Here is a 27,147-nt window from a genome sequence, read left to right as displayed (position 1 = left end):
TGATCCAATGGATGTTGGCAATTTGATCTCTGCTTCCTCTGCCTTTTCTAAATCCAGCTTGAATATCTGGAAGTTCATGGTTCATGTGCTGCTAAAGCCTTGCTTGAAGAATTTTGAGCATTACTTTGCTAGAACATGAAATAAGTGCAATTGTGTGGTAGTTTGAACATTATTTGGCATTGCCTTTCTTTGGGATTGGAATGAAAACTGACCTTTTCCAGTCCTGTGGCCGCTGCTGAGTTTCCCATATTTGCTGGCATACTGAGTGCAGCATTTTAACAGCATCATCTTTTAGGACTTGAAATAACTCAGCTGGAATTTCATCACCTCCACTAACTTTGTTCATAGTGATGCTTTCTAAGGCCCACTTGACTTCGCACTCCTGGATTTCTGGCTCTAGGTGAGTGATCACATCATGGTTTTCTGGGTCATTAAGATCTTTTTTGTATAGTTCTTCTGTGTATTCTTGCCACCTCTTAATTAATCTCTTCTGCTTCTGATAGGTCCATACCATTTCTGTCTTTTATTGTGCCCATCTTCGCATGAAATGTTCCCTTGGTATCTCTAATTTTCTTGATGAGGTCTCTAGTCTTTCCATTCTATTGTTTTCCTCTATTTCTTCGCATTGTTCACTTAGAAAAGCTTTCTTCTCTCTCCTTGAAATTCTTTGGAACACTGCATTCAGATGGGTATATCTTTCCTTTTCTCCTTTGCCTTTCACTTCTCTTCTTTTCTCAGCTATTTGTAAGGCCTCCTCAGACAACCATTTTGCATTTTTGCATTTCTTTTTTTGAAGATGGTTTTGATCACCACCCCCTGTACAATATTATGAACCTTCGTCCATAGTTCTTCAGGCACTCTGTCTATCAGATCTAATGCCTTAAATCTATTTTTCACTTTCACTGTATACTCATAAGGGATTTGATTTAGGTCATAATTTAATGGCCTAAGGGTTTTCCCTACTTTCTTCAATTTAAGTGTGAATTTGGCAATAAGGAGTTCATGATCTGAGCCACAGTCAGCTCCCAGTCTTGTTTTTTCTGACTGTATAGAGCTTCTCCATCTTTGGCTGCAAAGAATATAGTCAATCTGATTGTGGTATTGACCGTCTGGTGATGTCCGTGTATAGAGTCATCTCTTGTGTTGCTGCATATCCGTACAGTGACACTAATTATTTCATTTCAGAAGGCAAGACTCCCTCACCCCCACTGCCACGCTATACAGTATGTTTTCATTAGTTCTCTATTTCATATATAGTATCAACCGTGTATATAAGTCAATTTCAACCTCCCAATTTTTCCCACCCCCACCCTCTCCCCCTTGGTAACCATGCAATTGTTCTCCATGTTTGTGGTCTATTTGCAAATAAGATCATCTACATGCTTTTCTAGATTCCACATATATGTATTAATGTACAGTATTTGTTTTTCTCTTTCTGACTTATTTCACTCTGTATGACACTCTCTAGGTCCATCCACATCTCCACAAATGACCCAATTTTGTTGCTTTTTATGGCTGAGTAATATTTTTTGGCATATCTGTTCTGCATCTTCTTTATCCACTCCTCTGTTGATGGACCATAATTCAAAAAGGTATGTGTATCCCAATGTTCACAGCAGCACTATCTACAATAGCCAGGACATGGACGCCACCCAAGTCAGTCTTCTTGTTCTTACAGTAAAGACACTCACCGTTTGGGGCAAGGATAACTGAAAGGTATTCCTCATAGAATGAGCTCACATAGAGCAGTAAGCTGGGTGTCCCCATGGTCCGGAAGCTCAGTGTGGCCATTTCTCCTGTCAATGTCAGCTCCTCATGAAATAAAGCCGCGAAGGAGCTGGAGTTCTTGCTAAAGGTGTCATTGTAATGTTCTTGAAAATTGTAGATCACTGAGGAGCCAGCTCCAAAATAGGCAGAAATATCTGGAATGGCAAGCAATTTTGGTTGTATTAGCAATATGTAAGTGCACGTGTCTTATTATGTATATTTCTGTATGTGCAAAGAATATCTCTAATCCTCAAATATCTCAAAAGAGAAAAATAATAATGTCATGCGCTGCTGGGTATTTTTTAGTTTAGTATTATTTGTTTTTATTTTGGCTGTGACACACGGCTTGCAGTATCTCAGTTCTCTGATCAGAGATTGGACCCGGGCCATAGCAGTGAAAGCACCAAATCCTAACCACTAGGCCACCAGGGACCTCCTCCTTTGCTGTTTTTTAACTTAAAAAAACTTAAGATGAAAAATAATAAAGCTTAAGTAAAGAGATAGCCCCTCCATATTCCCATAACCCAGAATTGAGTAACAATATTTTATTATTGCCTCAAAAATACAAAATTAAATGTCCAGTGTAAATGTATAGTTAAAGTTTACTGCTCTCCTCAAGGAGACCTCATTGATGCCTCTCTGATCTAACAGAAGCAGTCATAGCCTTGTCAAGAATACCTCCTCCCAAGGGAAATGGAGGCATTTGGGATAGAAACAATTCTATTTCAGCTCATCACAGAGAACTGCCTTATCTTTTCATTACAGAGTCAAATGCCAGAAGCATCTTCAGGGACTTCTCGTGCTCCATCCTTTGCCTGTAAGCTGTTCCTTGGGCACACTCACCGTTCTCGCAGAATGGCCCGTCATACGCAGAGAAGGTGCAGTCACATGTGATCCCTCTGCGCTTTTCTCTACACCTCCCTCCATTGTGACACAGATGGCCGTAGGTGCTGCAGTGTCCTGGACACCCTGGCTCCACTCCTGGGGTCATCGCGGCTCTTTCTTCCAGATCCAGGGCCAGCCCGTTCAATCGCAGAGACCGAATGCACCCCAAGAAGCCTCTCTGTCGGCTCGCGGTTCCACCTACAAGGGAAACACTGCAAATGCAAACGCGCTCCTCTCTGTCTTATTCAGGACTTCACCTTCATGCTGCACTGAGGCCATATCTCTGCTCTCTGCTCAGTCGTCATGTCCGACTCTGCGACCCCATGGACAGTACCCCATGGACTGTAGCCCACCAGGCTCTTCTACCCATGTCCATGGGATTCTCCAGGAAAGAATACTGGAGTGGGTTGCCATGCTCTCCTTCAGGGGATCTTCCCGATCCAGGGATCAAACTTGTATCTCCTGTGCCCCGTGACTTGCAGGTGGATTCTTTACTGGTGAGCCACCAGGGAAGCCCCATATAGATAATGACAAAAAAGTCATTGCTCAAAGTTTTATGAACAAATATAATTCCGAAAACATAGTCTGTGATCAAATGTTAAGAATCATCAAATGACACTGAGTTAAAGCATTAATGAAAATATTTTTTAAGGTGAACTTGGTAATATTTATTCTAAAATATTTAGAAAGACTTACATTTTTACATTTGTTCCTCAAAGGACAAAATGAAGACCACTGATCCTTTTTAAAGCTTAAATTTATAAACAATGACATGTATAATAAAGGTTATATAGTTTAAAATCTTTGCAATGTAATATATATTATAAATGTGTGGTACATAAATTTGTACATGTATTTTATATATATTAAAATTTTTGTGCATATATATTTTTGTATAACAGATGTATTACAAATTTATGTATTCGATTGACCAAAAAGTTCATTCAAGATTTATTGTAACATCTTATAGAAAAAGCCAAATGAACCTTTTGGCCAACCCTATATATTCTGTGTGTGTTATATAATGCTAATTCTTACTTAGATGAGCTCTGAATAATAAAGCTGTGAAAAGGAACTGAGAAGAGACCAAAGAAAGAGAAAGCAGAAGAGGTAAAATCAAAATTTAGGACCTCAGGCCTTTCACACTCCATCCTAGCAGCTCTGAGGTTAGGTGGTATAGTGAAAGTGAAGTCGCTCAGTCGTGTCCGACTCTTTGCGACCCCACGGACTGTAGCCTACCAGGCTCCTCAGTCCATGGGATTTTCCAGGCATGAATACTAGAGTGGATTGCCATTTCCTTCTCCAGTGGATCTTCCCGACCCAGGGATCGAACCTGGGTCTCCCGCATTGTAGGCAGACGCTTTACTGTCTGAGCTACCAGGGAAGCCCTAGTTAGGTGGTATAACATTAACCAAATAATATATATCTCCCTATTTTTATATCATTCATCATGTGAACATAATTAATATGGTAGCACAGAAGTCACCTGAAGTACCTGCTAAAAACAGATTTTGGATTTATTTCCAAAGATCCTGATTCATTGAATTTTCAACTAACACCTCAGGATTTAGAAACATTGCCTTAATGGAAACACTACCTCTAGGTAGTGTTTCCATTCAAACTTTGTTCCTAGAAATTCTGTTAGTTAATCGTCAGAATTTAAATCAGAAAATAGAACTGTTTAGTTTGATTCGCAATTTGATAACTTTCAGGAAAGCCTCCTCGACTCAGTGAGAACCAACTGTGCTTGAAGCTGAGTTTAATGGTGCTATGGGCTGCACCACACACACACACACACACACACAAATTCATTCAATAGGATCAGTTCCTGAACATTGTAGTAGGTGACTTCTGGCAAAGCAGACTCTGTGCTAATTTGTGATTTACGTCAATTTTTAATTGGACTGTGTCCTTATTTACTTTAAAATACGTGAGAACAGACCAAGTGAGAGCTACTTTGTTAATCTGCTTAGTTTCCAAATTAGAATAGAGTTGTCTAAAAAGCAATGTAGCAAAACTTATTTCTCCCTTTGGGAAAAACAAACAATACTAAAGACGAAGCAAGTAAATTAGAGGGAAGGCTTCCACTACCCAGAGTGTTTATCTTTAAAGAAGGACAAGAGAATAATGAGTCCACTCTGGTTCTAAACATGATGCTCGAATGAGAGCAGCAGAGAGGAAGCAGGGTGGAGAGGAACCGGGCGCTGGGCTGGATTAAATACTGCTGTGCAGAGTCACACGAGGCTGCTTCTGTCGACCTGGCCTCCTACTGTCTGATTTCGGGGGGACTTTGGAGGATTTTGTCCCAATTACAAGTCTGATTCTTTAACTTCACTGAGAAGTGAAATGAGAGAAATGGATTAAAAAATGCTAATTTTTTAAATAAACAGTAGCAATAAGAGGTAACTGAAACAAACATAAATCATCTATGATATTGAGTGCAAGCCTGGGAATCAGTCCAACAGGGGTTTTGATTTCCCTTCCAGTTGGGTTTCTTTTTCTTTTTTTAAAAATTATTTTGCATTGACATGAATCCGCCATAGTTGGGTTTCTATGATCAAGTCCCTTGATCTCTCTGAACCTCCATGATCTCAGCTGTAAATTGGGTATAACAATCTGTGGTCCAGTGGTAAAGAATCCACTTGCCATTGCAGGAGATGCAAGAGATGTGAGTTCAGTTTCTGGGTCAGGAAGATCCCTTGGAGTAGAAAATGGCAACCCACTTCAGTATTCTTGCCTGTAGGATCCCATGGACAGAGGAGCCTGGTGGGTTACAGTCCATGGGGTTGTAAAGAATCGGACACAACTGAGCCATTGAGTCACATAATCTACAGCAGAGATACTCATATTAAATGAGTTCTTGGTACACAGTGTCTGTGTGGCTGAACCACACTGACTCTTTTTTTTTTTTTATCAGCTCCATCTTAGCCCTGCAATCCCACCCCGCCCCACTCTTTTTGGATGACTGATCTTGAGCCTACTCACAAGGACTGCATCCCAGCCAGATATTTCCCTATCAACCTTTACGCTTGCCTTCACTTGATATGAAAACTGGGAAAGTGTCTTTTGCTGATGCAGGTGGTCATGAGACCTCCATAGGGGCAGAAAAATCCTGGGACTGGGCCATGTGTCCTTCTCACTTGGTAGTCAGATTCTACTTTCAGCTTTGCTCCTTCAGATTCCCCCAGGACCCCTTTCCATGGCACGAGGTGCCACTGTGAATGTCTCTGGTTCACCATCCCCTGGATGTAAGTTACCCACAGCAAACATCAGAACTGTACTTTATGGAGTTGCCTGCAGTGAGTTTCAGTCTCAAAGTTCCTTTTCAGTTCAGAACATTTTTTCTTTTTAATTTACCTTTTAATTGGAGGATAATTTCTTTATAATGTGTTGATTTCTGCTGCACAGCAGTGTGAATCAGTCATAATTATATATATATTTACACACACACACATATATATATATATATATCTCCCCTCACTCTTGAGACTCCCTCCCACCCCTCATCCCACCCCTCTAGGTAATCACAGAATCACAGAGCACCAGGCTGGGCTCAAACAAGTATCGTATATTAATGCATATGTACGGAATCTAGACAAATAGTGTTGATGAACCTATCTGAGGGAAAAGATGGAGACGCAGATGTAGAGAACGAACTTATGGACACAGTGGGAGAAGGAGAGAGTTAAAGAGGGTTTCATTCAGCATCTCCTTCTCCCACCAGTGCCTATGGTAGTCGTGGCAGCTGTTACCATCCCTACTGTTGTAGCTGCGATCTCCTCTTGGTGTGTCTTCGCACTCTGAGCACGGTACAGTTAGAAGCCGCCAACAGCACTCACCCACGAAAAGCTGGCTGTTGAGCTGCAAGCGGGCGTGCCCGTCAGCTGGGGCAGGTTGGGTCTTGCGAGGGTGCTGACCCACTTGAAGGGACGCTTCTTTAATGTTCCGATCTGCCCTCACGTGGTGCCACCGATTGTCATTAAAGGCAGTGGGAGACTGCACCGTGACCTCACAAGGCCCATTCCCCACATCAAAGGAAAAGGTTACTTCTGTTGGGGCTGGAAATAAAAACATGAGAGATGCCCGAGTTCATTCACAGGAGAGAAAATTTAGTCTTGAGTAGATCTGAAAAAAGCACTATGACACGCTCCTTATGAAAGAAGACATGTTAGGGATGCAGACATATGTCAGTCTGAGTTGGTTGGGGAGGGGTTGGGGTGGAGAATAAACCTGTATCCTGGAGAGAGAAAGGTGAAGCTGATTTTAACATATTTCTCCCCAGAGTTTACTGTTCATCCTGCTAAGCCCCAAGCAATAGAGATATTTACCTAGAGAAACAAAACTAATATTTTATCTGACTTTACACATAGAAGTGATTTTATTTAAAGGTGGTTTAAACCTTTATGTAGTTTTTTTTTTTTATATAAATTTATTTATTTTAGTTGGGGGCTAATTACTTTACAATATTGTAATAGTTTTTGCCATACATTGACATGAATCAGCCATGGGTTTACATGTGTTCCCCTTCCTGGACCCCCCACCCACCTCCCTCCCCATCCCATCCCTCTGGGTCATCCCATTCCCCCTGCCCTGAGCCCTTGTCTCATGCATCGAACATGGAATGGTGTTCTGTTTCACATATGATAATATACATGTTTCAATGCTATTCTCCCAGAACGTCCCACCCTCACCTTCTCCCTCAGAGTCCATAAAATTGTTCTATGCATAAAAAAAATACATTTGAATCGGTTCTACTGAGATGGATGAAACTGGAGCCCATTATACAGAGTGAAGTAAGCCAGAAAGAAAAACAACAATACAGTATACTAATGCATATATATGGAATTTGAAAGATGGTAACGATAACCCTAAACCTTTATGTAGTTTTAAAAGCATTAGGTGAATTTCAGATAGCAAGACATTAAGTTTTGTCTGCATACATATAAACAATGTGTTTAGTCAATTAAATCACATAATGTTGTGATTTAGTAAGAAGTTGTTTGACCAGTTTGGTTTAATACCCTTTTTGCACACAGAATTAAGACAGCAAGGAATTGTACAGACTGTTGTGTGTTGCAGGAATCACTGTTTCACTTTCCACTTAGTATTTAAGAAAAAATATAACCGACAAAGGAAGCATGTCAGTGTATCAGGAGTTAGGTTACCAGCAAGGTTATTGTTAATTACTGAGTACCCCAGTGGCTTTGTGCAGGGTGGACAACTCACCTCGCAGCTCTAGCCTGATGAAGTCTGTGATTCCCAGGTTCTCTAAAAACACCCCTGAAGAGGCTGTGGTCTTAAAAAAGAAAGACACATCAGCACTAAGCTCTCCTCGGAACGTGGGGAAATGAAGGTACGAAGTCTCAGTATTGAAGGAAGCTGAATTCCAAAATGAATCTGTTTACAAAAAGAAAAAAAAAGACAATAACAATAGCAGTAAAATACAAGTAACAATTGCCTTTTATATTTCTAGCATTTTTACCGTTCAATGCATTATTTATCTATTCAACGCATTATTCATCCATACAAGCCTTCTTATGCGAGTTCTTCTGAACATGTGGCCATGAGATGAATGTCTAAATAGTGATTCTTTTGAGGATTAAGAATCTGGACATGGTTGCAGGTAAGTGGATGGATAATCACTTTGGTAAAGGCCTGGTTTTTTTGTTCTTTTTTTTTTAACTAAATTATCATAGAGTAAAATTGACTTTTTAGGGTTTTACAGTTATATAAAGTTTACAGACTTTTGCAGTTACATGAATTTTAACACATGCATGGATTTATGTAACCATCATCAAAATCAGAATAAAGAACAGTTCCATCACCCCCAAAGAACTCTCTCTTGCTATATCTTTATAGTCACATCCTCTACCCACCCCTCAGCCTGGCAGTCATGAACTAGTCTCTGTATTACAGTTTTACCTTTCCCAAATAACATATAAATGGAGTCAAGCAGTATGCAACAACATAAAGCCTTTGAGATTCATTTGAGATGTTGCATGTCAACATCTGTTCTTTTTTTACTGCTCTGCAGTATTCTATCACATGAATGTGCCATTGTTTATTTATCCATATTTAAGAACACTAAAGTTGTTCCCAAATTTGGTCAACTACAAATAGAAATGCTCTAAAAATTTGTGTGGCACAGTGCTAAAGAATCTTCCTGTCAATGCAGGAGACAGAGGTTTGACCCCTTGAAGTAGGAAATGGCAGCCCACTCCAGTATTCTTGCCTGGAAAATTCCATGGACAGAGGAGCCTTGAGTTGCAAAGAGGCAGACACGACTGGGCAACTGAGCACAACCACAAGAACAAACATTTGTGAAAAGATTTTGTGTGAGCGTATATTTTCATTTCTCTAGGGTAAATTCCCAGGAGCATGATTCCTGGGTCATATGGTAAGTATATGTTTAACTTTATAAGATACTGCCAAACAGTTTTCCAGAGTGATCATACCACTTTTAATTCCCATGATCAGTGTGTAAGAGATATAGTTGTTTTATATCTTTACCAGCATTTTACATTGTTAGTATACATATTTTTTTATCCTAGTAATTCAAATTGATGTAAAGTAGTATTTCATTGTGGTTTTAATTTTCCTTCTCTAATAGATAATGATATCGGGCATCTTCTCATGCGCTTATTTGCCACCTTATGTCCTCTTTGGTGAAGAGTGTGTTTAGCTTGGGGGGAACTGACATCTTTCTTATGTTGAGTCTTCCAATCCATTAACACAGTATATCTCTTCCTTTATTCAGATTTTTTGATTCTTCAGTATTTAGTCATTTATTTGGTTTACAGATTTTATATATGTTTTTGTTAAACATATACCTGAGTATTACATGTTCTTTGGAGATACTGAAAATGATATTCTCTTATAGATTTTGGTTTCCAGTTTACATTGCTAGCATATATAACTGATTTGCCTGTTGTTGACATTGCATTTTGAGATCTTGTTGAGCTCACTTATAAGACCTAGTAAGGTTTTTGTTTCTGTTTTGGGTAGTACATTCCTTGAGATTTTCTATGTAGGCAATCATGTGTGCAGGCTTCCCTGGTGGCTCAGTGGTAAAGAATCTGCCTGCAATACAGAAGATGTGGATTCAGTCGCTGAGATGAGAAGATCCCCTAGAGCAGGAAATGGCAACCCACTCCAGTATGCTTGCCTGGAACATCCCATAGACAGAGGGAACTGGCAGGTACAGTTCATGGAGTGGCAGAAGAGTTGGATACAACTTAGTGACTAAACAACCAATCAACCAATCAAGTGTGCATATGCAAATAGAGTTTTCTTTCTTGCTTTCCAGTCTTTATGCACTTATTTTCTTTCTTACATTATTGCCCTGGCTAAGACAATGATAAATATTGTTGAATAAAAGTGGTGAGATTGGATATGCTAATCTTGTTCCCATCCTGAGGGGAAAAGCATTCAGTTTTTTGCCAATAATTATGATACTTTTGTACAGACACTGTCTTATTAGGCTGAAGAATTTTCTTTTGCACCTACTTTGCTAAGAACTTCATTATAAATGCTATTATGATATAAATTATAATTTTTAATTTGTTATTTTAGTAATTGATATTATAATGTTCATATTAATTGATACAGAAAAAGCATCTGGCATAATTTTTCTTCCTTTAACCATGTTAACGTGGTAGATTACATTGATCAACTTCCAAATACTGAGTCAGCCTTGCATCCAGGATAAACTGCAGTTGGTGGTGGTGCATTTAAAAAAATATGTATCCCTGGGTTATTTGTTAATGTTTTGTTGATATTTTTTGCATCTGTGTTAGTAATAACATTGTTAGTAGTTATCTTTTTTTTTTACTGTGTTTGTCTAGTTTCAATATCAGAGCAACATTCTGCTTTAAATGCTAAAAAGAATTTCCTTTTCTACTGTCTGAAAGAGATTTTATAGATATGGTACTATTTCTTGGGTAGAATTCATCAGTGAGTCAAGCTTGGTCTGGATTTTTTTGAAGGTTTTTAATTACAAACTCAATTCCATTAATACTATTAGGTCTATTCCAGTTGTCTCATTCATTTTCAGTGAGTTTTGGTTGTTAGTGGTTTTCAAGGAACTGGTCCACTTCACCTATAGAATAGATTTAATACTTGTACAGTTGTTTGTAGTGTACTTTTTTATACTCTTGATGCCTGTGGTGTCTGCAGTGTTATCCCAACACTCAATTTCCATATCGGTAATTTCTATCTTTTTTTGGATAGTTTTGTTAGAGGCTTAACTATTTTGTTAGTATTTTAGAATAGTATTAAAAGAATCACTTTAATTTTTATAGATCAGTATATATTCTGCTTTTAATTTAATTGATTTCTATTTTTGTCTTTATTAGTTCCTTCTTTCTGCTTGTTTTAGGTTTATTTTTCCCTTCTATTTCTAGTTTATTTTGGTGAAAGCTTACATTATTGAACTGAGATCTTTTTTATTTCATAATATAAGTACTTATTGCTACAAACATCCCTCTGACCACTGCTGTGTCAAAATTTAATACTACAAATTTTGGTATTCTGTATTTTAATTTTCATTCAGTTCAAAATATATTAACAGATCTATTGAGAACTTGTCCTTGACTTGGGTATTATTTAAGGATCTAAAGTTTAATTTCTAAGTGTTTGGAGATTTTCTTCCTATCTTTTGTATTTATTTCTAATTTAATTTGATTGTATCAGTGAATGCATTTTGTATGATTTAAATTATTTAATATTTGCTAATGTTTGCTTTATGACACAGAATATGCTGTGTCTGGGTTAAAGATTCACGTGCATTTGAAAAGAATGTGTATTCTACTGTTGGTAGAGTATTCTATAAATGTCAGTTGGATTCTGATGTCATTCAGGTTTTCCATATCCTTGCTAATTTTCCCTCTATTAGTTCCATATATTAATGAGAAAGGAGTATTAGACTCTAATTATAATTGTGCATTTCTCTATTTTTCTTTTCCATCCTGTCAAATTTTGCTTTATGTATTTTGAAGCTCAGTCATTTGCACACATATTTAAGATTCTTAGGTCTTCTAGTTCTTTTTTATATCTATTAATTTACTTTGCTTTCAAGTAAAGATTTTAATATAGAAACTCCAGTGTTCGTGTAGTGTATCTTTCTCCATCATTTTCTTTTATTATGTCATTATATTTGAATTGAATTTCCTATAGACAGTATACAGTTGAGTCCTAACAGTGTCTTTTATGAGGTTATTTAGACTACTTACATTAAATATAAATGTTGATATGTTAGTGCTTCATTTCATTATTTTTTCCTATTTGTCCTAATTTTCATTCTTCTGTTTCCCCCTTTCTGCCTTCTTTTGGGTTATTTAAATACTTTGCAGTATTCTATTTGTATTTGCCTGTAGAAGATTCTTAATTGGTTCTTTTAGGGATTAAAATATATATACTTACTTTCTCAGTCTGCTTAAAATCTATGTTTTAACCACTTTAGGTGATTTGTAAAAACCTCGGAAACAATTTTGACCCTTATCTACTCTTGTTGATGTTGTTGCTACTTGTATTACATCTACATGAAATAAAAGCCCTGTGAAAGAGTGTTGTGCTTTCAGTCCTCAGATACATTTAAAATAACTCAACAGGAAAATAACCTATCAAATTACCCAGGTATTTACCATTTCTGATGCTGATTGTTTTATCCCTGAAGTTCCAAATTTCCTTCTGATACCACTTCTTTTCTAAGAACCTTCCTTTAGAAATTCTTTTAAAGGATGCTTTCTGGCAATGAATGCTTTTAGTTTTCTTTCATTGGAGATATTTAAAACCTTTACCTACATTCCTAAAGGATATTTTTGCCGAACACAGAATTCTCAACTGACAATACTTTCAAAATAGAAATATTTTTCCATTTCCTTCTGGCCTCCATATTTCTGATGAGAAACTTGCTGTCATCTGAATTGGTGTTTTCCTATAGGCAAAGCATCATTATTCTCTCCGGCTGCTTTCAAAAAATTCTTCTCATTGTCTTTAGTTTTCATCAGTTTGCTTACAATATGTCTAGATGTGAATTTCTTGGAGTGTATCCTGTTTCAAATTCATTCAACTTCCCAGTTTCTCTTTTGGCAAACTTGGAAAGTTTTCAGCCATTATCTTTTTAAATATTTTTTCAGGACCAACACTTTTCCTCTCTTCTTCTGGAAATTCAATTACATGAATATTATATATGTTTTTATTATTAACTCACAGGTCCCTGAGACCCTATTCATTTTTTTCAATCTTTTTTTCTTTCTCTTTTTTAGATTGGATAATTTCTATTTATCTATCTTCAAGATTTCTATCTATCTATCTTGGCTGTTTCATCTCAAATCTTATACTTAGCCCATCCAGTGCATCTTTTAGTTCCATTGCTATACTTCTCAGTTCTAAAGTTTCCTTTTAGCTCTCCTTTACATAGCCTATTTCTTTGTTGAAACATTCACTTTTTCATTTGTTTCAAAAGCATTTATTATTATTCATTACAGTTTTTGTGTAACAGTTGTTTTAGAGTCTTTATCAGTTAATTTTAACCTCTGTGTTATTGGTTATCTATTGATTACATTTTCTTATGCAAACTTTGATTTTTCTGGTTCTTTGTATGTTAAGTAATTTTGGATTATTTAATAGATATTTACAATATTATGTTAACAAACTGGGAGCTTTGTTTAAATGCAAGGAGTATGTTGATATTTTTATTTTTCAGGCCTGTTGGCCTGGTTTTGATCTGCCCACACATTTCAACCTTCCCTCTTGGTCCATGGCTCTTACGGCAGTCCAGTTTTCAAAGTTTTTGCAGTACTTTTCAGATCTGCCTCACCTTTGCACCACACAGTGGCCAGTCTGAGTCCTGGGTGGTAGCTTCTTCGCTCATTCTCAACTTCTTGGTCTATAATTAGGACCACTTTGAGGCATCTGTAGCTTGGAGGTGAACCCACGATTTCGTAAGCAACTTATAACATCACTTTCGTGAACTCTTTCCTCTCTGTGCTCTTCCAATACTTTCCAGTTCCCTGGGGCTCTCTTTTCATTCACATAGCCAGAAAACTTGGGCTCTATTTAGCCTGCTTTATTGTGCTTTCCTATTTACTTCTGTTCCTGTACCTACATCCGTTGCCAAGTGATGGGTGAACAGAGAAAGAAAACAAAAGTAACATGAGTCTGCCACTGTTTGGAAGTCAGGGCTGTCCTGTCCAGAGCAGAAGATTCCTTTTTCAGAGCTCTGGCTCTTGCACATTCTTGAGGCAGTTTCTGCCACTGTTACCATGGGGTTCCCTGGGAACTGGAACCTCGGAAAACAGAGATAAGGGGGAGAGGGATGAGATTCCTGTACTCACTGACTGAAGCGCCTTGTCCCCTCCTCCAATCACTACTAGAGGACTTCTCCTGGAACTCTCTCCATTTGTGATCCCATGGCTAAGAGATATTGGAGGAAAGTACATGGTGAATTCTGCTTTCTGTTCCCTGCTACTGTTCGCTTTTCAGAGTCCTGAGATAACTGCTTCATGAATCACTGTCTGTGCAGTATTTAAAACCATGAAATGATGGAAAAAGATCACCAGTGGAGAATAGACAGGAAAGCGGACAGAGTGGAGCCTTGGGGAACCCTAATATTATCCCACTGGCGAGATGAAGAAAGGTTAGGGAGAGAAGGGAAGAAAAACCAGAATTTTGTGGTAAGATGGCTACCAAGTAAAGAAAGTGACTTCAAGAAGAGGGAATCATGGGGGAACTCCAAAGCTACTGACAAGCAAATTCAGATATTTATCAGAGAATAAGAATTGGACTTAGCAATGTCGAGTTCTCATTGGTGACCTCAGTTTCTGAGGAGTGACGAAGGAGAATCTCTGTCTTGTATTGAAGAGAGACTAGAAGTAGGGAAATTAAAGATAGAACTCTTACTTTACTTCAGTTATTTGGAGGCACTGAACGATATGAAAGAAATTAAGTTACAGTTGGAGGGGTAAGTGGAATTAAGAGCATCAAGGCTTCCAGTGTAAATATTCACAACTACTAAAAGGCATTAATGCATAGATAGGAACCAGAGATCAAATTGCCAACATCGGATGGATCATCAAAAAAGCAAGAAAGTTCCAGAAAAACATCTATTTCTGCTTTATTGACTATGCAAAAGCCTTCGACTGTGTGGATCACAATAAACTGGAAAATTCTGAAAGAGATGGGAATGCCATACCACCTGACCTGCCTCCTGAGAACTCTGTATGTAGGTCAAGAAGCAACAGTTAGAACTGGAAATGGAACAACAGACTGGTTCCAAATAGGAAAAGGAGTATGTCAAGGTTGTATATTGTCACCCTGCTTATTTAACTTTTACACAGAGTACATCATGAGAAATGCTGGGCTGGAAGAAGCACAAGCTGGAATCAAGATTGCTGGGAGAAATATCAATAGCCTCAGATATGCAGATGACACCACCCTTATGGTAGAAAGTGAAGAACTAAAGAGCCTCTTGATGAAACTGAAAGAGGAGAGTGAAAAAGTTGGCTTAAAGCTCAATGTTCAGAAAACTAAGATAATGGCATCTGGTCCCATCACTTCATGGCAAATAGATGGGGAAATAGTGGAAACAGTGGCTGACTTCATTTTTCTGGGCACAAAATCACTGCAGATGGTGATTGCAGCCATGAAATTAAAAGATGCTTACTCCTTGGAAGGAAAGTTATGACCAACTGAGACAGCATATTAAAAAGCAGAGACCTTACTTTGCCAACAAAAGTCCATCTAGTCAGTTCACTTCAGTCACTCAGTCATGTCCAACATTTTGCAACCCCATGAATCACAGCACGCCAGGCCTCCCTGTCCATTACCAATTCCCCGAGTCCAACCAAATCCGTGTCCATTGAGTTGGTGATGCCATCAAACCATCTCATCCTCTGTCGTCCCCTTCTCCTCCTGCCCTCAATATTTCCCAGCATCAGGGTCTTTTCCAATGAGTCAGTACTTTGCATCAGGTGGCCAAAGTATTGGAGTTTCTGCTTCAGCATCAGCCCTTCCAATGAACACCCAGGACAGATCTCCTTTAGGATGGACTGGTTGGATCTCCTTGCAGTCCCAGGGACTCTCAAGAGTCTTATTCAACACCATAGTTCAAAAGCATCAATTCTTCGGCACTCAGCCTTCTTTACAGTCCAACTCTCACATCCATACATGACCACTGGAAAAACCATAGCCTTGACTAGACGGACCTTTGTTGACAAAGAAATGTCTCTGCTTTTCAATATGCTGTCTAGGTTGGTCATAACTTTCCTTCCAAGGAGTAAGCGTCTTTTAATTTCATGGCTGCAATCACCATCTGCAGTGATTTTGGAGCCCCCAAAAATAAAGTCAGCCACTGTTTCCACTGTTTCCCCATCTATTTGCTCTGAAGTGATGGGACCGGATGCCATGATCTTAGTTTTCTGAATGTTGAGCTTTAAGCCAACTTTTTCAGTCTCCTCTTTCACTTTCATCAAGAGGCTCTTTAGTTCTTCTTCACTTTCTGTCATAAGGATGGTGTCATCTGCATATCTGAGGCTATTGATATTTCTCCTGACAATCTTGATTTCAGCTCGTGCTTCCTCCAGCCCAGCCTTTCTCATGATGTACTCTGCATATAAGTTACATAAGCAGGGTGACCATATACAGCCTTGACGTACTCCTTTTCCTATTTGGAGCCAATCTGTTGTTCCATGTCCAGTTCTAACTGTTGCTTCCTGACCTGCATACAGGTTTCTCAAGAGGCAGGTCAGGTGGTCTGGTATTCCCATCTCTTTCAGAATTTTCCACAGTTTATTGTGATCTACACAGTCAAATGTTTTGGCATAGTGAATAAAGCAGAATAGATGTTTTTTGGAACTCTATTGTTTTTTCCATGATCCAGCGGATGTTGGCAATTTGATCTCTGGTTCCTCTGCCTTTTCTAAAACCAGCTTGAACATCTGGAAGTCCATGGTTCATGTATTGCTGAAGCCTGGCTTGGAGAATTTTGGGCATTACTTTACTGGCGTGTGAGATGACTGCAATTGTGCTATAGTTTGAGCATTCTTTGGCATTTCCTTTCTTTAGGACTGGAATGAAAACTGACCTTTTCCAGTTCTGCAGCCACTGCTGAGTTTTCCAAATTTGCTGACATATTCAAGGCTGTCATGTATGGATGTGAGAGTTGAACTATAAAGAAAGCTGAGCGCTGAAGAATTGATGCTTTTGAACTGTGGTGTTGGAGAAGACTCTTGAGAGTCCCTTGGACTGCAAGGAGATCCAACCAGTCCGTCCTAAAGGAGATCAGTCCTGGGTGTTCATTAGACGGACTGATGCTGAAGCTGAAACTCCAATACTTTGGCCACCTGATGTGAAGCACTGACTCATTTGAAAAGACCCTGATGCTAGGAAAGATTGAGGGCAGGAGAAGAAGGGGATGACAGAGGATGAGATGGTTTGATGGCATCACCGACTCAATGGACATGAGTTTGGGTAAACTCCAGGAGTTGGTGATGGACAGTGAGGCCTGGCATGCTTTTGTTGCAAAGAGTCAGACACGACTGAGCGACTGGACTGAACTGATACTTGATGGATTCTGTCCTCTCATTTTCTCATTATTTTACCAATCTCAGGCATCTCAGCCCTCAGCAAAATGTCTTATACTTAGTAGGTCCATATTAGATGTTTGCTGAACAAGTTACATGATATATCAAATAATTCCATGAGTGTTTCAGCAGAGTCTGATGTAAATGCTATATGTGTGCCTGTGTACTACGTCACTTCAGTCATGTCCAGCTCTCTGCAACCCTATGGACTGTAGGCCGCCAGGCTCCTCTGTCCACAGGATTAAAATTCTCCAGGCAAGAGTACTGGAGTGGGTTGTCATGCCCTTTTCCAGGGGATCTTTCCAACCCAAGGATCAAACCTGCGTCTCCTGCATTGGCAGGCGAGATTTTTACTGCTAGTGCCACCTGGGAAGCCCTACATGTTATAAAAATGCATAATCCAGAGGCAGTATTTTTTTGCAATTATATTAGCAATATACACTTATTTTATAGGTTAATACATTCCTAACAAAGTACAGATTATCAGTATAGACAGTGATTCTATGAACCCAGGCAGCTAGATTTCTCATAAAATACTGAAATACATTAGCGTGGGTCAAGGCAGTTCCCCTTGCCACTACTTACTGTCCCCCGAGCAGAGCAGAGGACCCAGTGAATAAGCCGCTTCATAATGTGGTTGCCCTCTGTCTTTCATCACAACCTGAGTAACTGGCAGGTGCTTCTTATGGGAAAGGACTACTGTGTTGTTGGTCCTAGAAAATAAACATAACCACCTTAACATCATTCTCAATAATGTACAGAAAAGTAAAAGCATTTTATTGCAGTTCAAGGGGTATTAAGCTAAATTTGTAAACATATAACAATAGGGAAATCAAACAGCTCATCCGAACACTTACAAACATACTAATGTACTGAATGAAATCTTCTGAGGGCCAGAGACTTTGTTCATCTACAGGACCATAGAGAAAAAAGCAGGCAGGTCCAAAATTGTGGTCATAGGAACAGACATGAAATTACATTTCAATGCAATTAAGCAGCTTATTGCTGTTTGCAATTCAGCCAGTGTGTCATACTAGAATGTAAAATTTACAGAGGCAAAAGCAGTCTGCCTTGATTTAAATTAAAAAAAAAAAAAAGGCAAAAGACAAAAACCAAAACCATCTGACTGACAAGAAACACGTTTTCAATTTTTGGACCTTTCTTTTTTTTTTTTTACTAAAAGTTTCAGAAATTCCTACTGTGGTTATGAGGCATTTCCTTATTTGTCGAAGCCATAAATTTAAAAACAAAATCAAAACAAAATACTGATTCTAAACCATGATGAAGATATGATACAATGTATTCTTAAAACCAATAAATGGGCTAATGCATGGGAAAGTGCTTTGCCAATAATTTTCACCATCTATTCATTCAGCAAACACGTATTGCACATCCTCTATTAGTCATGCCCTGTATGTTGGGGAAGTGAACAGAAAATCCATTGTTAATGTCCCCTAGAAACCTAGTGGATGTTATAAATAATAAAAATAACAATAATATCATCATGTAAGTGACTATTTTGGGACATGTTAAAATCTATGGTTCAATACAGTTTAATGACTGGAACAAAAGCCAGAGGACCTGGTTGGTAAGCTGGTTGCACTGCCAGTGTCCTCTCTGGACAAAGTAGAAAGGTTTCTGTAAGCTGTTCATATTTTTCATTGCATATTTCAATTACATATGTACTTCTGATTTATGGACAAATACTATTTTGTCTATTGTTATGCGCAGAACCTAGCAAGTTTTCATTTTTAACAATTACAAAATCATCAGTCACTCATATATATATATATATATATAGTAATTGTTCCAAATTATATACATATTTATATAAGTTGAAGCATTATCAAAAATAGTGCCGGTCACCTCAGAGCTTTGCTGCAAAAAAAAAGAATCTTCCTAACTAGCTAATAGCTAACACCTAACTTCCTAATAGCTAATCATTCCAGTGCTGTTAGGCATCAAAATATTCTTGTAAGTTGGAAAATGAAAAATTATTAAGATTTTTATTTTATTTAAAAATTTGAGCACAGTGACTGGCAGTGCATGTGTAAGATATGAAAAATAGGAAATAAATACCCTAAAATTGAAGAAACAAGTATTAAAAATGAAATTGCTTAAAAAAATCAGACTGACTTAAGCAACATGGTTTTATCTGGGGAAGCCCCTGCGACTGCTACCGATAAAAGCACACAGGCTTCATCCCAAACACAGAACACCTGACTTTGTTGGGATCACAAGCTAGAAGGTGCCGCTAAATTGCAGGGCGATCAGTATGGAAAGTTATTTTGTTATAAACACAGGACTAGCACACCAAATTAATTCCTAGTATTAAGTATCAGTAAGCATTACAAATAAGTATTTTAATTCTTATGACTGCTATTTTGGCAGATATCTTAGAGGAAAACTGTAAGTGTATTAGTTCTTCATTGAGAAACTTTGAATTTTAAGGAAACATTTAAAAGCTACACTTTCTAATATAGGAAAAAGCTACACTGTAGTTCTGTTTTTAACACTGACAATGCATTCACAAACCTAAAAAAACTTTAAAAAATCATAATGTAAATAGTGTGTATTAAGGTAGATAATATCATAAAGTACCTTCCTGAATCTGAGAAAATTTTAAACAATTCTTACTTCAAAATTCTTTATTAGTATAGATCATTTCCAATTGCCCATGCTTTATGCAAAATATTGTAACCCATGGTCAACAGATCATACTCATGCTCAGTCGCACAGTTGTGCTCGACTCTGCAATGCTATGGTCACCAGATTCATTCAAAACTGCCTAATTTATGATTATATCCCACTTTTCTTCTTGCTTTTCAATTTTTCCCCAAATTTGTAAAGATTGCATTTCTAGGCATAACAATTTCTCACAACAGTTTTAAACATTCAGTAGGAGAATTTCCAAATTCACTTTTTTCAGAGAGTCTAATGCTTTAGAAATTCTGTTTGTTGTTTGTCATTAGATATTTTTGAGGTATAATAGATCTTTAAGAACTTTGAGTTGTTGGGAAAGTTGCAAGGGACAAATACTGTGTCAACTTTAAGTGTTATAATAATTGGGGAGAAAGAGGGACTGGTGACAGTATAGTTTTCATCACCCAGAATTACATATTTTGAAAGTTCCAAGCTCTTTATTGGGTTTTGCTGTTCTACTGGCTCACCCCTTTGGCAAAGTCATGCTGTATTAATTACTGAGTTATCATTAAGACGTCTTCATGTCTGGTATGGAGAAGGCAATGGCAACCTACTCCAGTACTCTTGCCTGGAAAATCTCATGGATGGAGGAGCCTGGTAGGCTGCAGTCCATGGGGTCGGAATGAGTTGGATGCAACTGAACGACTTCACTTTCAATTTTCACTTTCATGCATTGCAGAAGGAAATGGCAACCCACTCCAGTATTCTTGCCTGGAGAATCCCAGGGACGGGGGAGCCTGGTGGGCTGCTGTCTACGGGGTCGCACAGAGTCAGACACGACTGAAGCGACTTAGCAGCAGCAGCAGCATGTCTGGTAGGGCTGGTCTCCTCACCTTGTTTTCATCTTCATAGTTGTCTTAGCTATTTATGCACCATTATTTTCCAAAATGAGTTTTAGAACCATTTTGTCACTATTTAAAAATAATAAACAAATGTCTAGCATTTATTTGGAATTAAATGGAATCAAGAAATTTATTTGGAGGAGAGATACTTAGTTTTCCTATTCATAGTAGTGGTGTGATGTCTCCATTTATTCAGGTCTTCTTGTATTTTCATAATAAAGTTTTATAAAGTCTTTTTTAATCAAAGTCTTGCATATTTTTGCTATCTTTATTTCAAGATACAATACTATTTTGTTGCTTTTGCAACTGGTTTTTATAGGACTTTCTCATAACACATTCTTGATAAGAATTCAGTTATTCTGTGACTCAGTAAGTAGTCTTACCAAGCTCTCATTAATTTCAATAATATTTCTGTTCGTTCTCTTAGGTTTTCTTTGTTGACAACCATATTTTCTATGAGTAATATAACCTTTGTTTCCTTGTTTCCAATCTTTCCAATTGCGGTTTTGAATTAACTCATATATTTTTTTTAGCTTTCTATTATTCATTTCTGACCTAATTGCATTGCTATCAGAGAAACTGTCCATAGGATAATAACTACACTAAAAGTTTTTGAGTTTTGCTTTATGGAACATTGGGAAAATCAGTTTGCAGAAAGGCACCACATATGCTTGAGAAAATTATGTGTTCTATAATTTTATGTTCCCAACAAATCAAGCTGTTAACTTAATTTGAAAATATTTTATGTTCTTACTAATTTTTGTTCATTTGATGACCAATTACAAACAGATATTCTTATCATGGTTGTTTTGTGAATTTCTTCTTTCAGTTCTGTCAAATTTTTTCTATATATATTTCTAGTCATTTTTATTGGAAGCATACATGTTTAGGATGGTTAATTTTCTCTGGTGAAATTAAGAAGTATCATTACATAGTAACAATGATCTTAGTCCATCTAAAAAACCTTTAAAATTTACTGACTTTGTGATATTTAGCTGGTAATTCTTTGCTTTCAATATTTCCACTTGTACAAACAAGATGTAATATGAGATCTGGATCTAAATGGTTATTTTTGTCACATTTATTGTGCATGATTGTTCACACATTTTTATCTCAGACTTGTTGTTTTCTCTTCTTTTTCAATCTCACTTTCTATCTTCTTATGTATTAACTAAGTTTTTAAAATCTCATTTTTTCTTTCTTCCCTCTACTAAATTGAAATAATTCTTTAAGGTTTACATAAATTTCAATATATACACTTTAAGCAATTTAATTCTAATAAATATTTACAAAACAAGTTTAAATTTCAAAAATATTTTCATTTCTAAGCAGTCGTTTAGTTCCTTTGTAAACCACAATCATCTTTGTTAATAGGATCTGACTGCTTTCTTATGTTTCAACTTCATACATATAGGCATATCTTATCAGTACATGTTTTCCACCTCTATGTTTATAATTTTTTTCCTCAATATTTCTTCCTGTTTCTGAAACCTTCCTTGTAATATCACTTTCTTTCATTCTGAAAACCATTCTTAAAAATCCCTTTTGTGTAATTTCATCTTAAAAGCTGTAGGGGCAGAACATTTAGATTTCTACATTATTTTGTTTTGTCAAAAATAGTCCTGGTTACATGAGGGTTTTTTTTGTTTGTTTTGTTTTGTTTTTGAAGTCTTAATCTCAAAAAATAGCAGAAACAGGATCATGAAGTTTTAAAATGCTTAAGTGTGGTAACATTGCAATACTTAATGGGTTGATGAGTTGCTGGTATAATCAGTCAACTTAGAGACCATCACAACGAAGCAAATGGTCTCATGTGTTAATGTTAACACCGTCAAAGACTCGATTAAAAAAACTTTGTCTAAGGTTTGCTGTGTTTACTGAGAAAGCAAATTCTTCCTAGCAACTGTTTAAATAAATCTCACAGATGCTACAGACCTTATTAGCTGCCTGTGATTAAAAAAATATGGCTTGCTTAAAAAAAAAAATCCCTTTTGGGGAGTCTGCTGCTGGTAAATTTCTCCAGTGTTGTTTGTCTAGATCTTAATTTTATCCCATTTCTTATAATATCAGCTTGGTAAACACTGGGAGTTTGACAGGTATTTCACTTCTGCCCTGTAAGGGGCATGCTCCACCCTCTGTGGGCTGGGCTCTGGACTGGTCAGGGAAGGTCAGCTGTCTGGCTGTCTTTCCCTTAAAGAGTCTTCCTTTCCTTTCTCCTCCTTTAAACATTCTCTTTAGTGTTCTTTGATTTCACCATGGGTGTCTAGATATGGACTTACTTTTATTTATTTACTTTCAGCTTGGTATTTTAATATTTTCTCAATCTGGAAATTTCTCAGCTATTTGAGTACTGCCTCTTTTTAATTATTATATCTCAAATCTTTTCTTCTGAAACTTTAATCATACACATGTTCGATCTTCTTCACATGACTCTTCAATGTCACCACTTTCCTAGGTGCCATTTTGTTTTTCTCCGTTCATTTTGTGTGTCATTTAATTTACATATCTTTTCCACTAATATCTGATCCAAAAGTTTTAAACTGAGTAATATTGTCATTACTAATGACAATATATTCATTTCTAATATATATTGATATATATGCTAATATATTCATTTCTAAGCATTCATTTGCTTCTTTTGTAAATCACAGTCTTCTTTGTTAATAGGAAGATTCTCATGTTTTGATTCCAGCTTTAATTTTTTGAGCAGCTCGCATATTTATTTTATCTTATGTTTTTAATGTATCCATGATCTGAGATTTGTAGGCATTGGATCTACTCTTTGGGGTTTCTTCTGCCTCTCACTTGCGTCCTCTGGTGTTGTATAGCCCTGGATTGTGAGTTCATGTTTGGCAGCATTTTATCTGTGGGAATCTCATGAGACCTGTGTGAGGGGGGAGGGCAGGTCTCCAGTGAGAATATCATGTAATCTTAGGATGAGCCATTGGTGCTGCCAACCTGTGGCCATGTTAACCAATTTAAGGACCATCCAAGTTATGTAAATTTGGGCACTAAATCTGTGTGAGAGCACGTCTGTAGACATGAGTTTTCAGGGAGAATTTTTTTTTCTACTCAGAGTGCTAACTAGAAGATCTATCCTCATTCACTTTTTGGGGGTTTGTAGCCTTCTGAGACCTTCAGCTGCATGGAGAATTTTGTGTTCTTTGTATTCTCTTTCATGGACTCAAGGCCTTGTCTGGTTTCCCCTATGTGGGCATTCAAGAAATCAGCTGGAAGTTTAGGAAAGTCAGTAAATAATCCCAGGTGAGTCATGGGGTGGTCATCTTATTAACTGAATCAACTTTAAGAAGTCTTATATTTCACTTTCAGTGAATAGGAAACATTCACTCCAATTTTGTCTTAGTAGAAAAATAAAACAGACATGCTTAGTTATTAACCAGTAAACAAAAATAGCTACCTAATATTTTAAGCTTCTGATTAATGACACTATACACATCACAGCTTATACTTTTAAGTTGCTAGGGCATACTTTAATTTATCCTCTTTATTGTACTGTCATGTCCAATGTCTGCCTAAGGTACATAGCTTAAGCAACAAAAAAATTACAGTTTGCACAGGGAAATTATATGGAAATCACCATTCATTCCGGTCAGCATCACAGTTGCAGTAATATTGAGAATCAATGCAGTTCCCCTCTAATCCACAAGTACATTTTTGAGCATCAGGCTGAGAACCTCCCCAGTAAGTGTGTGTTTCATTGGTTCTTCCAACCCACCAGCTCACTGGGGTTCCATCTGAAAGACAAGTATGAGAAAGGTGACACCTACTTTGACCCCCACTACCTGCCTCCCCAAAATAGTTCCTTTACTCCTCTATATTTAAAGCATAGAGAGACTCTTCTAGAAGTATATTTTATATTTTAACTCTGCAATAGGATCATTTTTAGGAGGACTCCCAACTATCTAAAAATATATACTTTAATGTCAAGTCTTATATCATCGTTAACCATTTTTTTTCTTTTATCAGAAAATGAGCAAATTGTCCCTAACTCATTCAAGCATGACGTTAACATATTTCTCTTGAGGACTTTTTCTTTTATCAGAAAATGAGCAAATTGTCCCTAACTCATTCAAGCATGACGTTAACATATTTCTCTTGAGGACTCCAATTACATCATTTCTTCAGAAATAATGTTCAAGAAAGAATTGTCATCAAAATTGAAACCAGAGTAATTTATACATTGAATCTAAAATCTGTTTGTGATCCTATTAATAAAATGCCATTAAAATGTTTCATGTTATGCAAAATATAGAATTCTTTCACTTTATGTATTAGCTAAAAACACTGGCACTTCCTAGCATATCTTTAAAGTTTTTGGGGGATACGTACTTATACTAAATGGGTTACTCTGTTTGGAAACTAAAGAAATGGCACTAATCAGCCTTCTTCATGCCTGAAGTGAGTCTTCGGTTTGGACAAATCCGAGACAACTACAGAGTGGATTTTCAGCAAAACCCACTCCTCAGTGCAATGCATAAGTGACAGGAGCAGAGGCTGCTTCAGCTCTGCAAGATTGCTTATTTATGCTGAAGATGCTGCCGAAGTCCCAGTGTGAGATTATAGAGCACCTGGAGGAGGATGTTCAGAAAAGGTGGAGCACACAGGAAGGTGGAGAGGAAACGGTCCCTGGTAAACAGAGATTCAGGGCAGGGGGGTGCAGGAAATGGAAGTGACATTAAATCTGTAAAGATGCCTGTGTTTTTCACACTCTTAAGTTGTTCCCATCAGGCCCCCACCAAGAATCTGTAGCAGCTTCTTCCTAACTTAAAATTGCCACTGCTCATTATGGCTCCCTATTCAATAAGACTTTTGCTTCTGCTGACAACCTCCCAGCTTGTAAACACATAGACTGCATTCATTACCACGCACTGCAGGCCCAGTGGGTGCGATGTGAGCCAAGAAATCAATATCAACCATCATTTTTTTAAATGTGTTGAAAACATCTCTAGGGGGTAGAAGATCTTTTCAGCTTAATATTTAATAAATATTTAATAGGTATTTTTCAAAATTCCATCTTAAAAATGTAATTATTCAACATCTTCTTTCATTGATTGAAGAGCAAAGAAATCATTATATGTAAATGCACAACTGTGTTTACATTTTTCTCTCTAAAATAAGAACCATTAAGGGTTCTTAAAGGTACAAAATGTACGTGGCTCCATTCAAAATTCCTTTCAGTAACCTAAAGAATTTGCATAAGAAAGCATTAGGAATAACATGAAGAAGAATTAGAGGCTGAAATGAAAAGGAACAGGAAAGATAGAAATGACCAAGGTTCACGGCTCCACTTTCTCAATTATTTTAGCCCATGGGTCACTGTCCTCGCCAGCCACTGCTACCTACCATCCTCAATGACCTTAAGCATTCATAGCATGGTGATGGAATGGTTTCCTAAAGTCAATATGGTCACACAACTTCCTCTTTAGCCACCTGTAATCATATCCCCAAAACGATCTGTAACACAGAGACCTTAAAGATGCTGAAGGAAAAATGTTCCAGGACCTGAGCAAGATCCTAGGCCCACTGCTCCTCCCCAGCTCTCTTGGAAATCAAAACCAACACAAGGGCTGCTGCACTGAGAACCCAGGCTTGTTAAATCTCTTTTTGAGATTACCACCACCACTCAGTCTCCTGATAACTTCTGAGAATATGAGGGTGGAAAATTCTTGAGATAAGGCTGAATTTTGACTGATGGTCCCCAATCTGTCCTATAAAATTCCTAAGCTACTTGCTTCCCATACTGCAGTCCCCTTGTGCTGTTTTCACATTGCAGCCATCGAAGGAGGGACCCAGGTTCAGTGTAAAGAATCCGCTTGCAATGCAGGAGATGTGGGTTCAATCCCTGGGTTGGGAAGATCCCCTGGAGAAGGAAATGGTAACCCATTCCAGTCTTCTTGTCTGGGAAATCCCATGGACAGAGGAGCCTGGGGAGCTACAGTCTGTGGAATTGCAGAGTCAGACAAGACTTAGCAACTAAACAGCAACAACGAGGGACCCAGGCTTTGTTGTTTTCATTTCTTCCACACAAGTGTAACATCAAAGCTCTGCATGCTCATTTGTGTTTATCGATAGTACCAAGCAAATTAGTGCAACAATTTTAAGGTGTATCAGACTACACTATTTGCCTGCCACATCTCAACCTTAATTAAGCACATCTGGAAATATGTAGGTCTGCAGTGAATTTGTTTAAATTAAGTTTGTACTAAAAATTCTTCAGCAGCAGGATATAAGAAATGCAAATAACTTGAGCATGTATATTTAATGAAGTCCTTTATTTTGCTTCTTTAGTAGGTGTTTGTCAAGTTTATAAGTCTTTTCTCTTTCCATCTTTTCCCCTAGCCTCAATT

General features: G+C 37.6%; 1 protein-coding gene across 1 annotated transcript in view; it reads right to left on the bottom strand.

Annotated features, from left to right (window-relative positions):
* LOC145514600 (contactin-associated protein-like 3) overlaps nt 1–27,147 on the bottom strand; it is a 207,104-nt gene that overhangs the window by 25,773 nt on the left and 154,184 nt on the right. Inside the window, exons 16-21 of the mRNA XM_081512732.1 lie at nt 24,378–24,534; nt 17,820–17,947; nt 7,879–8,049; nt 6,492–6,710; nt 2,611–2,850; nt 1,692–1,922 (exon numbers count right to left, since the gene is read on the bottom strand). Coding sequence (XP_081368858.1) covers nt 1,692–1,922; nt 2,611–2,850; nt 6,492–6,710; nt 7,879–8,049; nt 17,820–17,947; nt 24,378–24,534 — 1,146 coding nt within the window. The remainder of the gene's footprint in view (nt 1–1,691; nt 1,923–2,610; nt 2,851–6,491; nt 6,711–7,878; nt 8,050–17,819; nt 17,948–24,377; nt 24,535–27,147) is intronic.

Source organism: Giraffa tippelskirchi, chromosome 1 (assembly GCF_054371585.1).
Source record: "Giraffa tippelskirchi isolate mGirTip1 chromosome 1, T2T-mGirTip1v1.2.pri, whole genome shotgun sequence".
NCBI lineage: Eukaryota > Metazoa > Chordata > Mammalia > Artiodactyla > Giraffidae > Giraffa > Giraffa tippelskirchi.
Note: the sequence above shows the minus strand (reverse complement) of the source record. Positions and strands in the feature narration are given on the sequence as shown.